The sequence below is a fragment of the Convolutriloba macropyga genome, chromosome 7 (assembly GCF_964194025.1).
Source record: "Convolutriloba macropyga chromosome 7, txConMacr16.3, whole genome shotgun sequence".
In the NCBI taxonomy this organism is placed as follows: Eukaryota; Metazoa; Xenacoelomorpha; order Acoela; family Convolutidae; genus Convolutriloba; species Convolutriloba macropyga.
Genome location: NC_134474.1, coordinates 58,875,547 through 58,889,970, shown reverse-complemented (window position 1 = coordinate 58,889,970; position 14,424 = coordinate 58,875,547). Strand labels below are relative to the sequence as shown.

The 14,424-nt window shown below is 35.4% G+C and overlaps 1 protein-coding gene across 1 annotated transcript in view; it reads right to left on the bottom strand.

The window, feature by feature from the left end:
* LOC142343197 (uncharacterized) overlaps positions 1–14,424 on the bottom strand; it is an 88,020-nt gene that overhangs the window by 20,938 nt on the left and 52,658 nt on the right. Inside the window, exons 12-13 of the mRNA XM_075394925.1 lie at positions 9,887–10,092; positions 5,321–5,493 (exon numbers count right to left, since the gene is read on the bottom strand). Coding sequence (XP_075251040.1) covers positions 5,321–5,493; positions 9,887–10,092 — 379 coding nt within the window. The remainder of the gene's footprint in view (positions 1–5,320; positions 5,494–9,886; positions 10,093–14,424) is intronic.

Sequence of the window (14,424 nt, the reverse complement as noted above, 5' to 3'; positions counted from 1 at the left end):
ACCAACAAAAATGTAACCAATTGTTATCATAATATTGCTCAAGTAGAAGGGCTTTCTTCATTACCCATTTGAGCCAGTAAAACAAAATCGTCAAAAAAAAACGCAAAAATTAGCCCGATAATCAGCAAAATACATTAAAAATCTCCGAATTATCATAAAATTTATATTAATTTTCAGAAACCTTCAAACCACTACCGAAACCAGCATAAAATTAAAACAAAATTATAACCAAACCTCTTAACCAAAATAAATGAAAAAAACTGCTTTAAAATGCCGCACGTGAACAAAAAAAAATCGCTCGCTTAGAGAAAATTTTTCACACATCATTTTCTCGCTCTCTCAAAAACAGCGGTATGAACAAAAACAACTCTTTTTTCGCTCCACTCTTCACTTTTGTTCGGCGCCAAAATCACTCCAATTTTTTTCACGCGTTTCATTTCCCGTTTCAAAAAGCACTCCAATAAAATTGATTAAAAAAAAACATAGCAGGACAAGTCCTGACGTACAATTCAAAAAATTTTAACTGACTAAACAGAAAACTAGACCTAGGACGAACTATGAATGGATTGGTAAAACCATTTAGAAAAAAATTCAATCCAAAAAACCAAAAAACAGTAAAAATCATAGTCAAATTGCCGCATGTGAACAAAAAACCACTAGCGGGAAAGCGAATTTTTGTTCAAACACCGTTTTCTCACTCTACTTCAAATTTGGAGCGAAAAAAATTCACGCCGCAAAACCACTCGCCTTTTCGCTCTACTTCCTGTTTCGGCGTGATCAAAATCACTACTCCAATTTGACTTCAAAAATCATGAAAATGTGTGAACAGATCTTAAAAAAAAATAGCCGGAAGAATTCCGGAAACGACTCGAAGTGAAAATCCACTTAAACGCCATCCAACTACTCATCAAACAAAACGTGCCCTCAATATTTTATGATTATCTTGAAACAAAGTCATGAAACAAAAAAGTAAAAACAATAAAATAAAATCTGTTAGAATATGATAAAAAATCTGATCAAATTTTGTTATAAACTGAGATCCGGAAAAAACTATCTCTGCCAAAACTGACTTCATCAAAACAACTAGTCATTACAATAACCATTATGAGAATTTTGAAAACATAGCCGGCAGATTGCCGGAATAGCTGCGAAAGAATAGACCTGCGTGACATAAAATAGAGATAGAAACAGATACAGATCTGAATTAAAAAAATCGACGCCACTCAAAAAATTAGGCTAAAAAACATTCAGCGATAAATTAATAAAGCTTGTTAAAATTCATTCCACAGAAGCCTCTTATTAGGGACCTTTACTGCACATAGGAGTTCTTTTGACCTTAAACAAATTCAAATTAAACTTAAGTTTTAAAGTGCTGAAGTCATTTTCTTGAGTGAGGTAAGTCACGTATGATCAAAATCTAATCTAGTACTTATAAAACCACTTATGTGATTCTGAAAAAAAAAAACACTTTAGGCTAAATTATGAAAAAAGCTCTTAAAAAACTTTCGCTGAAAAACTGGTAAACGTTACTAATTTTTTTTAATATTTCAAAAATATATATATCCAAAGAAAAATTCCCTTCAGCCAATAGGGTGTCCAGATGTTCGCAAAACAATAGGCAAGTCATAATAGGCAAAGAAACTTAGCTAAAAACACACACAAAAAAAACGAAAAACTACAAAAAAATTAAGAAAAAAAGTTCCAATTTTCGCCATTTTTTTGTCATATTTCGCTCCACTCTTCACTTTTGTTCAGCGCCAAAATCACTCCAAATTTTTTCACGCGTTTCATTTCCCGCTTCAAAACCACTCCAATAAAATTGATTAAACATAGCCGGCAGATAGCCGGAATAGCTGCGAAAGAATAGACCTGCGTGCCATATAATAGATAGAAACAGATAGATATAAATTGAAAAATCGACGCCGCTCAAAAAACTAGGTAACAAACATTCACCAATAAATTAATAAAGCTTGTTAAAATTCATTCCACAGAAGCCTCTTATTAGGGACATTTACTGCACATAGGAGTTCCTTTGACCTTAAACAAATTCAAATTAAACTTAAGTTTTAAAGTATTAAAGTCATTTTCTTGAGTGAGGTAAGTCACGTATGATCAAAATCTAATCACGCAAATAACCTAAAAACTTTTGCTATAGCGAGTGAGAAATGACGTCACGCGCGCAAATGCCGTTAAAGAGAGGAAGAAGTCATTCAGAAAATTTGACTTTTTCAGCTTTGCTGCGTGAACAAATGTAAAACGAAAAAAGAGCGTCAGACGACGAAACAAAAAAACATAGCAGGACAAGTCCTGACGTACAATTCAAAGAATTTTCATTGACTAAAAAAACTAGACTTAAAACGGAATATGAGTGAATTGGAAAAAACCATTTAGAAAAAAAATCCGATCTAAAAAATTGAAAAAACCAGTAAAAAACAAAGTGAAATTGCCGCATGTGAACAAAAAACCACTAGCGAGAAAGCAAATTTTTGTTCAAACACCGTTTTCTCACTCTACTTCAAATTTGGAGCGAAAAAAATTCACGCCGCAAAACCACTCGCCTTTTCGCTCTACTTCCTGTTTCGGCGTGATCAAAATCACTACTCCAATTTGACTTCAAAAATCATGAAAATGTGTGAACAGATCTTAAAAAAAAATAGCCGGAAGAATTCCGGAAACGACTCGAAGTGAAAATCCACTTAAACGCCATCCAACTACTCATCAAACAAAACGTGCCCTCAATATTTTATGATTATCTTGAAACAAAGTCATGAAACAAAAAAGTAAAAACAATAAAATAAAATCTGTTAGAATATGATAAAAAATCTGATCAAATTTTGTTATAAACTGAGATCCGGAAAAAACTATCTCTGCCAAAACTGACTTCATCAAAACAACTAGTCATTACAATAACCATTATGAGAATTTTGAAAACATAGCCGGCAGATTGCCGGAATAGCTGCGAAAGAATAGACCTGCGTGACATAAAATAGAGATAGAAACAGATACAGATCTGAATTAAAAAAATCGACGCCACTCAAAAAATTAGGCTAAAAAACATTCAGCGATAAATTAATAAAGCTTGTTAAAATTCATTCCACAGAAGCCTCTTATTAGGGACCTTTACTGCACATAGGAGTTCTTTTGACCTTAAACAAATTCAAATTAAACTTAAGTTTTAAAGTGCTGAAGTCATTTTCTTGAGTGAGGTAAGTCACGTATGATCAAAATCTAATCTAGTACTTATAAAACCACTTATGTGATTCTGAAAAAAAAAACACTTTAGGCTAAATTATGAAAAAAGCTCTTAAAAAACTTTCGCTGAAAAACTGGTAAACGTTACTAATTTTTTTTAATATTTCAAAAATATATATATCCAAAGAAAAATTCCCTTCAGCCAATAGGGTGTCCAGATGTTCGCAAAACAATAGGCAAGTCATAATAGGCAAAGAAACTTAGCTAAAAACACACACAAAAAAAACGAAAAACTACAAAAAAATTAAGAAAAAAAGTTCCAATTTTCGCCATTTTTTTGTCATATTTCGCTCCACTCTTCACTTTTGTTCAGCGCCAAAATCACTCCAAATTTTTTCACGCGTTTCATTTCCCGCTTCAAAACCACTCCAATAAAATTGATTAAACATAGCCGGCAGATAGCCGGAATAGCTGCGAAAGAATAGACCTGCGTGCCATATAATAGATAGAAACAGATAGATATAAATTGAAAAATCGACGCCGCTCAAAAAACTAGGTAACAAACATTCACCAATAAATTAATAAAGCTTGTTAAAATTCATTCCACAGAAGCCTCTTATTAGGGACATTTACTGCACATAGGAGTTCCTTTGACCTTAAACAAATTCAAATTAAACTTAAGTTTTAAAGTATTAAAGTCATTTTCTTGAGTGAGGTAAGTCACGTATGATCAAAATCTAATCACGCAAATAACCTAAAAACTTTTGCTATAGCGAGTGAGAAATGACGTCACGCGCGCAAATGCCGTTAAAGAGAGGAAGAAGTCATTCAGAAAATTTGACTTTTTCAGCTTTGCTGCGTGAACAAATGTAAAACGAAAAAAGAGCGTCAGACGACGAAACAAAAAAACATAGCAGGACAAGTCCTGACGTACAATTCAAAGAATTTTCATTGACTAAAAAAACTAGACTTAAAACGGAATATGAGTGAATTGGAAAAAACCATTTAGAAAAAAAAACCGATCCAAAAAATCGAAAAAACAGTAAAAATCAAAGTGAAATTGCCGCATGTGAACAAAAAACCACTAGCGAGAAAGCGAATTTTTGTTCAAACACCGTTTTCTCACTCTACTTTAAATTTAGAGCGAAAAAATTTCACGCCGCAAAACCACTCGCTTTTTCGCTCCATTTCCTGTTTCGGCGTGACCAAAATCACTACTCCAATTTGACTTCAAAAATCATGAAAATGTGTGAACAGATCTTTAAAAAAAGACAGCGCCCCAATACAATTCAAATTCTTTGAATTGTAAAAAACCAAGAGCAGCGCAATATAGCTACGCTCAGCTTACAGCTTCGCAGCTATAAACATAGCCGGCAGATTGCCGGAATAGCTGCGAAATAGACTTGCGTGCCGTAAAATACAGATGGAAAAAGATACAGAATTGAGTTGATAATAGTTATCGCCGCAGCCTATAAAACTTACAAGTTTATTTCAAAGGAGGTTGTTTTTGGGTGGAAAAAAAGTTTCCCTGTCGCGTCTCGAACCGGCGATCTCCTGATTAACAGCCAGTCGCCTTAACCACTCGGCTGTCGGACCATACAATCTGTTTTCTTACAATCAACTTTGTTTTAGGAACAGATTCTGTTTCTGAATAACCGCAATTTAGGTCACGCAGAAAGCATTAAATCAAGCGCGAAAAAGCCATTTAAGCAGTGACGAGACAGAATGTTCTAGAACAAATGTAAAACGAAAATAAAGCGTCAGACGACGAAACAAAAAAAAAACCAAGAGCACCGCAATATAGCTACGCTCAGCTTACAGCTTCGCAGCTATAAAAAAAGGACTTCTCCAATACTCCTCTTCGAGTCGTAAAAAGACAGCGCCCCAATACAATTCAAATTCTTTGAATTGTAAAAAAGGACTTCTCCAATACCCCTCTTCGAGTCGTAAAAAGGACTTCTCCAATACTCCTCTTCGAATCGTAAAAATAGGAGCGCTATAATAGCCGGCTGAGAAGATGAGGGCGGCTATTAATAATCGAAACTCAACTGCAACAAAACTGTCTGAGCCAGCCTTTTGCAATCGGCAGCCTTTTGAAATTGAAATTAATCTTCCAGTCTTCACTAGCCTGTGGAAATGATGTCTTGTTGTCTGGGTACGAGTAGAACAGATGGTTCTTGTAGGAGGCCACTTCCTCCCAGTCTACCCCATCAAACGTCTGCTTAATAATCAACACCATGTCACTCCCAGTGCCGTCACTTCCTCCTGCTTCACTCAGGGAAGCGACACCATGTGATATACCTAAAGCAACAAAGTTGCATTCCAAGATAATGAAGCTATCCTATTTACTTTTTATCGACCTTATGTCAACCAGTTGTATCGACACCAGACCTGTGTAATTAATTTATAAGATTACACAATAAAACAAGCTCAGAAATTTGCGGTCGCACATAAAAATGGGACCACCTAATATACAAATAATTTGCCTCAATTTCTTAAAAATAGCCGGCAGATTGCCGGAATAGCTGCGAAAGAATAGACCTGCGTGCCATATAATAGAGATAGAAACAGATACAGATCTAAATTGAAAAAAAAACGCCGCTCAAAAAAAACAGTCACGTATGATCAAAATCTAATCAAGCAATTAACCTAAAACTTTTGCTAAAGCGAGTGAGAAATGACGTCACGCGCGCAAATGCCGTTAGTGAGAGGAAGAAGTCATTCAGAAAATTTGACTATTTCAGCTTTCCTGCGTGAACAAATGTAAAACGAAAAAAGAGCGTCAGACGACGAAACAAAAAACATAGCCGGAAGAATTCCGGAAGCGACTCGAAGCATCAAAAGTTCACAGAAAACCCTAATTGCAGCTGAAACCATAAACTTTTATATTGAATCATTAACTCATTACCTCCGCAGGTCTGACTTCACAATTGGTGAAATTTAACCCACTGTCACCACGAGAGACAAAATAGAGCAAAAATTTATATTAGTGAAAACGTTTGGTAACGTTAAAAAAGTCCAAAATAATGAGGATGGTCAAATTACGGACCGGCTGAAAAAGCTGACAGTGCTATCAATTGTCCCCAAATTATTCATGATTCTTTTATCAAAAACGTCACGAAAGTAAACGGCAGAAAACAATCTTAGAAACTAGGCTGAATTTTTCATAAAACGAATGGTCAAATTTCAAAACCAAAAAACCACCACAATTAAATCTCTAATATCTGCGATTAAGACAAAAACAACATATACTTCTTCCTTTAAGTATATATTCTAGACAACATGATTTCTTACTGAATCAAAAATTAAATTAATCATAGAAAAGACAAGCAAAAGAATAATAATCAAAGGCCAAAAATCGTTTTAAAGTAATACCAAGGCAGGAAGAAAAATGCAATAAATAGTAATAAGTGGAAAATTTGGAAAAAGTTTTTTGTAGCAAACTCTCAGTACTGCCTTAAGTTGAATGAAAACATTTGCAAACCAAAGAAATGAGAAAAATCTAACAAAAAGCTGAAATGATTCAAAATTTAACAACTGAAAAAATCAATATAACGATTATAAATGTAGGTGCTAGGACAAAGCCACAATGATACAAACAAGAATGTGATGAACATGGACACAATGTAAGGAAAACCGTAACAAAAAGACAAATTCTTGATTTTTGAAAGTTAGAGAAGTTTTTGTTTGTTACAAAAAATCAAGAAAAGCGAATACATTTCATTGTTCAGCATTCGAGACGTTGAAAAGACAACGATACAAAGATCCATCCCCTGAACAAAACAAGCAGAATTCAAACAAACAAAATATCAAAACATTTTGCAGAAGAAAATGTTCAATAAATTTTTGGGGACTGCATTTATGAAAAAGTAACTGTTTTCAAAAACTTAAAGCCAAAAATGATTTTTATTGAAACGAAATTAAAGTCTCCCATGTTGAAAAAAAGACTATTTCTAGTAATTAAAGCCAAATTACAAAAAAAAAACAGAAAAATTGGGAAAAAACTACCAAAATCGGATTAGCATATGTACAATTTTAAGAAAACAAAATTACATCCAGGTAGAAAGAGGCGTTGAGTATATGAATTGTCAAAGGGAAGTTGCTATGTTAACTGATTTTGTGATAAAAACACAGCTGAAAGATCCAAAATTGAAGAAATTACTAGAAAAAAGTCAAAAACTAACTAAAAAATCAAGAAATATGTGCCAATTTTGAACTTCAAACGCATTTTCAGGCTCTCCAAAACACTGTGGTATTAATTTCCGAGGTTTACAATTCAATACAGCATCGAATAAAAATCATTACTACAAAAAACCAAATTAAAAGCAAAAACACTGGGCCACTTAGACGAAAAAACGGCTAAAAACGGATATCTATATGTGCCATTCAGTCAAAATGTACTTTTCAAAGTCCAAAAGTCATTCACTAAACGCAGCACATGATCAAAAAAACTTCTCTCGCTCAGAAAAAATTATTTCACACGGCAATTTTACTCACTTTTGCTTTTAGGTCAAAACAGCGTCTGAACGAATAGTACTTCCGGTAAAAAAAAACCTTAAGAAAACCAATACTCCTCTTCGAGTCGAAAAAAAACCAAGAGCACCGCAATATAGCTTCGCTCAGCTTACAGCTTCGCAGCTATAATAAAAACGACATATGACACACAAAAATCAATTCAATTTTATTATGAGGAGAATGATAACCCTTCGCAAATTGCTGACAGACCGAATTTCTGCCTGCCTGAAACATGCAAAAGCAAAGTTCTCCTGTTATAGAAAGTTAAAAGTACAAACCAGAACAATGAAAGAATCTAAAGAATGAAAAATCCTGCAGCAAACAAAAAACAAATGGGTCGAGAAAAAAAATTAACAGTATCACCGACATGATAATTCAGCCCCAATTCCATCACTAAAATAACGATTTTGGTAATTGTTTCCACAAGAACATGAGAAAATGAAACAAATAGAACAGACGAGGGGAATATCTCAGATGTTTTGAGAGCAAATGTTTTGACACTTCAAAAGTGGATCAAAAAGTGAGTGAAAAAATTCATTGAAATCAATTGCGTTTCTTTTCCGGCAATATATTGATTGTTTCGCAGTCGCGCAGGCTTTCCACACCTGTTAGCAGTGTATTTTCTAGATTGGCACATATAATCTCTATTTCCTTATCCGTTAGCAGAAATATAAAAATTGGTTGCTTTATTCAAGAAAAAGTATTTATCATACAGAATCAATTGTTTGCTTATTTGACGACCTATATTAGAAACACAATGCTTAGCAGGTAGTAGAAAGTTTTTCACTCAGTTCACTCAGAAGTTCATCATTACGTGAAACATGAATACAAATTTTAAATTTATTTTTGAGGTAGTCGTGTCAAGATTTTTGAAGATGAATACCTCAAAAATAAATTTAATAGAATAAATTTAGCATTGATTGACGAAAAATACAAGAGCTCTACCAAAATGTTGACAATTCTACAAAATTTTCCATCAAAATCGGCAGACTGCAAGAAGACAGCCGCGATAGCTTCGTAGATCTGCGGTCTAAAAAGATTAGAGAGAACTTTTTTTTTCTATTGACTGGGATATATTGTGAACTAATTTGATTAGGAATCTGTATAACTGATCACTGCGTCTAGTAGCGGCTCTCATATAACCGTCAATTAGAGCGACACACACTCAGTTGACCAAATCTCTACAAAATAATGTCATTTTGATAGCAACGAAAACCATTTTTGAGAGTGAGAGGAAGTCACGCGTGGCCAAAATCTTAGTCACGCGAATGAACAAAAAAAAAGCTCCGATAGGAGTGAAAAATGATGTCACACACGCAACTCAAAATAGCATGAATGAACGAACAAAAAACAGATCTGGACTGATACTGATGGTTGTAAGTGGGGGTTAAGATTGGGATCACAGTTTAGGAACCCCCCGCCACCATAAATTTATATCTTCATAAAAAGTTTCGGTGAACTGCATGCTTAGAGACTGGTGAGCCTATTGATCTAAGAGAACTTAATACTCTCGGGGCTTTGCCGGTTTATCCCGTTTTGAGCACAAAAAGTCAAATGCTCGAACAAAACGATCCGAAAAAAGTTGGTAGTACGAAAAATTACAGCAGGACTAACATAATTGGTAAAAACTTCGTTTAAGAGCAATTAATAAAGCCATGCTAGGGCTATTGGCCGAATTCGAACATTTTCGGATTACATCCCACAGATCATGAGAGGCATGTCCGAGAAATGCGGTCCTTCATCCTGGTTATAGTACTCTTAGCGTATCTGAAATGTAACCAAATAATATATCTTAATAATTGAGCTAAAATATGGGTGGAGATTCTTCCCTAGCCAAATTTAGGTCAAGCTTAGAAAGAAATCGAACAAAATTTCCAATTTCGCACTCCATTGTAGATTTTCGAAAAAAAATTGATACAAGAAAATCTCCCACCCTCGGAATCCGGAAATCAAGACAAAGCCTCGACACAGTCAAAGCACGCCCACGTGCCCGCGAATTGGAAATTCTCTTCGCTTCATATTCCAATTTGGCTAATTGCCATAGCATGACCTATTTCATTCCATTTAGTTTAACATGCATGGAGTTATTTAATTTTTATTCAACAATAAACCCCTTGTACGAAAGGTGGAGATTGTTTAAAAGATCCCATCATCCTTTTTTCCCCGAAAAAAATCTCACCCAGTAACACATTGCAGGGTAATTCTGGTGGATGAGGAAAGTAGATGACCTCACTGACAAGCAGCTGACTGCCAAAGAGAGCCGACTTCTCCCATGCATGCTTCAACCGCACATCCATCCCCTTCACCAAAGGACAACACTCCTCAGGCGCCCGGAATACAGCTATTGGACAGTCTGATGCAGAAGCTACATTGGATCTCGGGATTCTGGAAATAACACCGTTATAATGCCGGAACATTGACTACTATGATCCGAAATGATCGTTTTACAAAAAAGTGCCAAAAATTAGCTATTTCGATTGAACTTGGTAGTTAGACACATTCCAGGTTCTTCATGAGAGGATAATACCGGGATCAGTATCATTGGCATTAAGCATTAGACCATGCATTCGACTTTGTTTGACGAAGTAAAAAACGTAAGTCCTGAAATACAATTCAAGGTATTGAATCGGCCATTGACTTGACTATTCACTATACCAATGAAAAGGAGGCATTGATAGTCAACAAGGCATAACACCCTACATACTCAAACAAAAGAACAAAAAAATCCTCAAAATTCAAAAATGTCCAAAACATCAAACCAATCAAAACTTGTTCCTTATGTTTTGATAAATACGTACTTAGACCCTTCACACCAAGCATACACCCTATTTGTGGAAAACCGATCAAAGACAAGGTAACAAAAAGGACAATAAGAAATCAGCGAAAACTGAAACGTTTTAAGAAATTCTTGTCGAAGGCGATAAAATATGTAAACATAGCCGGCAGATTGCCGGAAAATAGCCACTGTTGACGCGCTTGATGCACATCGGGATTGAAACAGAAAAAGAAATAAAGAACAGACAAATTGGCTGAATCTTTCGTCAGAGAGTAGAACGTCAGAAAGTAGAAAACATCTTTTAAAAAACCAGTGAGCAACAAAATGACAAATTAAACATGAACCGACTAACGTCAAACAGCTCTCGATCGATAGGCGGCGCAATTTAATTCAGAGGGGCTGCAGCAAATAAAAACTTTTCTTTATGGGTGACAAAAATTCCGAGTATGGAGGGATTTGAACCCATGACACCCAGCGTCTTGCACTGCCGCACTTAGTAACCGGCTATCAGGCCATTATGCACACCTAGCTCATAATCGTATTTATTTTACCAACGTAGAATTAATTTCTCTACAGGAGCAAATCAGGCCAGTCAGAAAAATCACAAAATCAAGAGCGAAAAATCGCTCAAGTGTTCTAAGAAAGAATGCTCTAAAGGAAAACGGTGAAGCGAAAAAACGTCTTGATCAGAGAGAGCATTGTAAACACGTGATTAAAATAGTCGTATTAAACAGTTGATTAAATAGTTGCATTCGAGAGCAAAAACAATACTAGGAGTCCCGTGAAAAATATCTGCATGTATCTCAAAACTTTGTTAATCTAACTCTCAATGACTTAATGACTGGGCTTTATCGGTTTATCCAGTCTCGATTGATTTAGCTCTTTTGACTTTGACAGTATTTACCACATTAGGTAGCTCAATGCGTGAAACAATTTAAAATCCATTCATTTGAAACAGTGAGTGAAGTAGGTCAGAAGTCAAACCTGAAAATTGTGACTGATGTAAAACGAAAAATGAGATCAGAAGGTAAAGCGACATAAAACATAGCTGGCAGATTGCCAGAAAATAGCCGCAATAGCTTCGTAGATCTGTAGTCTCAAAAAAACAGTGAAGACAGACCAAGAAAATTCGTCTTTTCATTGAAGGATGATATGTTATATTCTGATTTAAAATCTGTATAAGTTTTCTGCTTCTAATAGCTGCTCTCAAATAACCTTCATTTAGAGTGACACATACCCATTTGACCCTATCTCTTAAAGTAAATAAAGGTCAATTTCAAAGTGAGTAGGTCATTTTTGAGAGTGAGGTACGTCAAGTGTGACCAAAAACTTAATCACGCGAATGAACAACAAACTCGCTCCACTAAGAGCGAAAAATGACATCACACACGCACTTCAGTTAAAATTGCATGAACGAATGAACAAAAAGCAGATTTGAAGTGATTGTGACGCCGTGGTCGTAACAAAAATTGCGACGACGAAATAAAAAACCAAGAGAAGGCCAATAATAGCCCTGCTATCGCTGTGCGGCTAATAAAAAGGAGAGTGCCGAAATAATAGCCGTTGAGAGGCTGACGGCGGCAATTAACTATTAAACAAAAACAGTTAATCAATAAACGTCAGAAAGTAGAAAACATGTTTTAGAAATACCAGTCAGCAACAAAACGACAAATAAAACATGAACCAAGTAACGTCGGACAAACAGCTCTCGATCAATGGGCGGCGCAATTTGGATCATTAGGATCCAAAAACGCAACCGATCATTCAAACCACAAAAATGAAAATTCAAGCCGGTGCACAAAAAGGATTCCTAAACTAAAAACAACCGACTAAACATCGAAAGAATTGCACTCGAACAACTACTAGTGGGAGCTTTAATCAATTGCAAACTGCTTAAGTCGGGGGGGGGGACCCTATGAAGGTCAATTGCGGGCTTCAAATAACCACATAAACATATACCACTTTTAAGACTTAAAGTGAAAAATGGCACAAGTTTCGGCGCACTTTTCATTTGACCTTTAGTACTACATTGCCGCCAATTGACTTCAGCTGCTTGAAATTGGTCTACTGCTGACTTCTTGCCCTTCGGAGTTTCTTTCTCTATAAACAGCAAATGATGTCAATTTCACTGATATAGAAACGAATTCAAATTCACTAACACAAGCGTGGCCCATAAAGTTGAAATAAGAGAACGCTTCAGAAATCACTCGCCAGTCAGAGTTAAACTTTTCCATTCAATGTCCAATTCAAATCATTAAACCAGCACAAATCCTGCCTGACTGTCAAAATATCAACGATTAAACATAACCGACTAAACGTCGGAAGAATTGCTAATAAACTAGTGGGAGCTTTAATAAATTGTACCCTATTTCTGTCCGGGGGGAGAGGGAGCCTAAATGGGACTAAGAAATTCATGTGTGCTTCAAATAACCACATTAGAGGTTAACATATACCACTAATGATTTAAAGTAAAGAATGACAGCAGTTTCGGCGCACTCTTCATTTGACTTTTAGTATTAAATTGCCGCCAATTGAATTCAGCAGCCTGAAATGAAATTTTGATTGAGAGAGAATTTTAGATCAAGCAAAACGCAAAAGGTCAAGGGCGTAAAAGTCACTCGAAAAGTCAAAACGTTCAAAAATTTTGCATAAAAAAGACATACCTTTATAATAATTGCCTATCTACGAGAGCAATTAAAAAAACTAACAAAAAACTGAGAAAATTTGACAAAAATCCTAACGGATTATTATATGCAAAATTCTGTAAAACAAAAATGACATAACTATAGGGAAGTGCCTGAAGAACGTTGCCAATTATAATTACTTAATAGAAAAATGCCCTTTCAAAGATCCAAAAAAAAGAAATCAATGAAAAACAATCCAAAAATTGAACAAAAAAATGAATTGTGCCTATTTTTCACTTGAAACGCATTAATAGGTGTATCAATTGCATAGCGCAACATATTAACGCAGAATTGGTCAAAAACTATTTATAGAAAACATTATAAGCAAAGAAATTGAGTCAAATAGACGAAAAACGGTTATCTACATGCACCATTCTGTCAAAAACACTTTGCAAAGTCAGAAAGTCGTTCAATAAACGCAGCGCATAATCAAAAAACTTCTCTCGCTCCAAAAAAAAATAGTTCACACCAAAATTTTGCTCTTTCGCATTTAGGTCAAAACGCCGTCTGAACGAATAGTACTTCCGGTCAAAAACGTACTCCTCTTTGAGGCGTAAAAAACCTAGCGTACCGCAATTTACCTCCGCTTAGCTTACAGCTATAAACACACCCGGCAGATTGCCGGAAATTAGACGCCGTTGATTCCAATAAGCATGATTGGGATTGAAAGAATAGAACATATTGAAAAAGATTTTTGTACAAAAACATTTTTTAAGTCCGATTTAATTTGATGGCATTTCGTAGTTGAACATACTTCTGCTTCATAGAGAGAGGCTACAGGAGCTACTATCAAAGCATGAGAGATGGTAACTAAGACTTATAGGAACGAAGTTCAAATAGCGGGCATCTAAAATTGGGCTTTATGGGTTTATCCAGTTTCTACTTCTGACTTCAATTTTTTATACTGACTCTGTTCATTTTGAATTTCCTTGCTTAGCAACTGATGTTCAAAATCACTTTTGGCGGAATGAGAGAAGAGAGAAACTAGCCTAGAGAAGTCAAAATGATTTCATGCAAAATGTTGAAAAAGCGGCAAAATGAGGTAAATCTACACATTTTTTGGTCGACGAAGTAAAAAACATAACAAGACAAGTACTGACGTACAATTCAAAGAATTTTCATTGAATAAACAGAAAACTAGACCAAGAACAGACTATGAATGCATTGGGAAAACCATTTAGAAAAAAAATCCGATCCAAAAAATCGAAAACATAACCGACTAACGTCGGGCGAATTGCTCTCAAACGACCGGCGAGC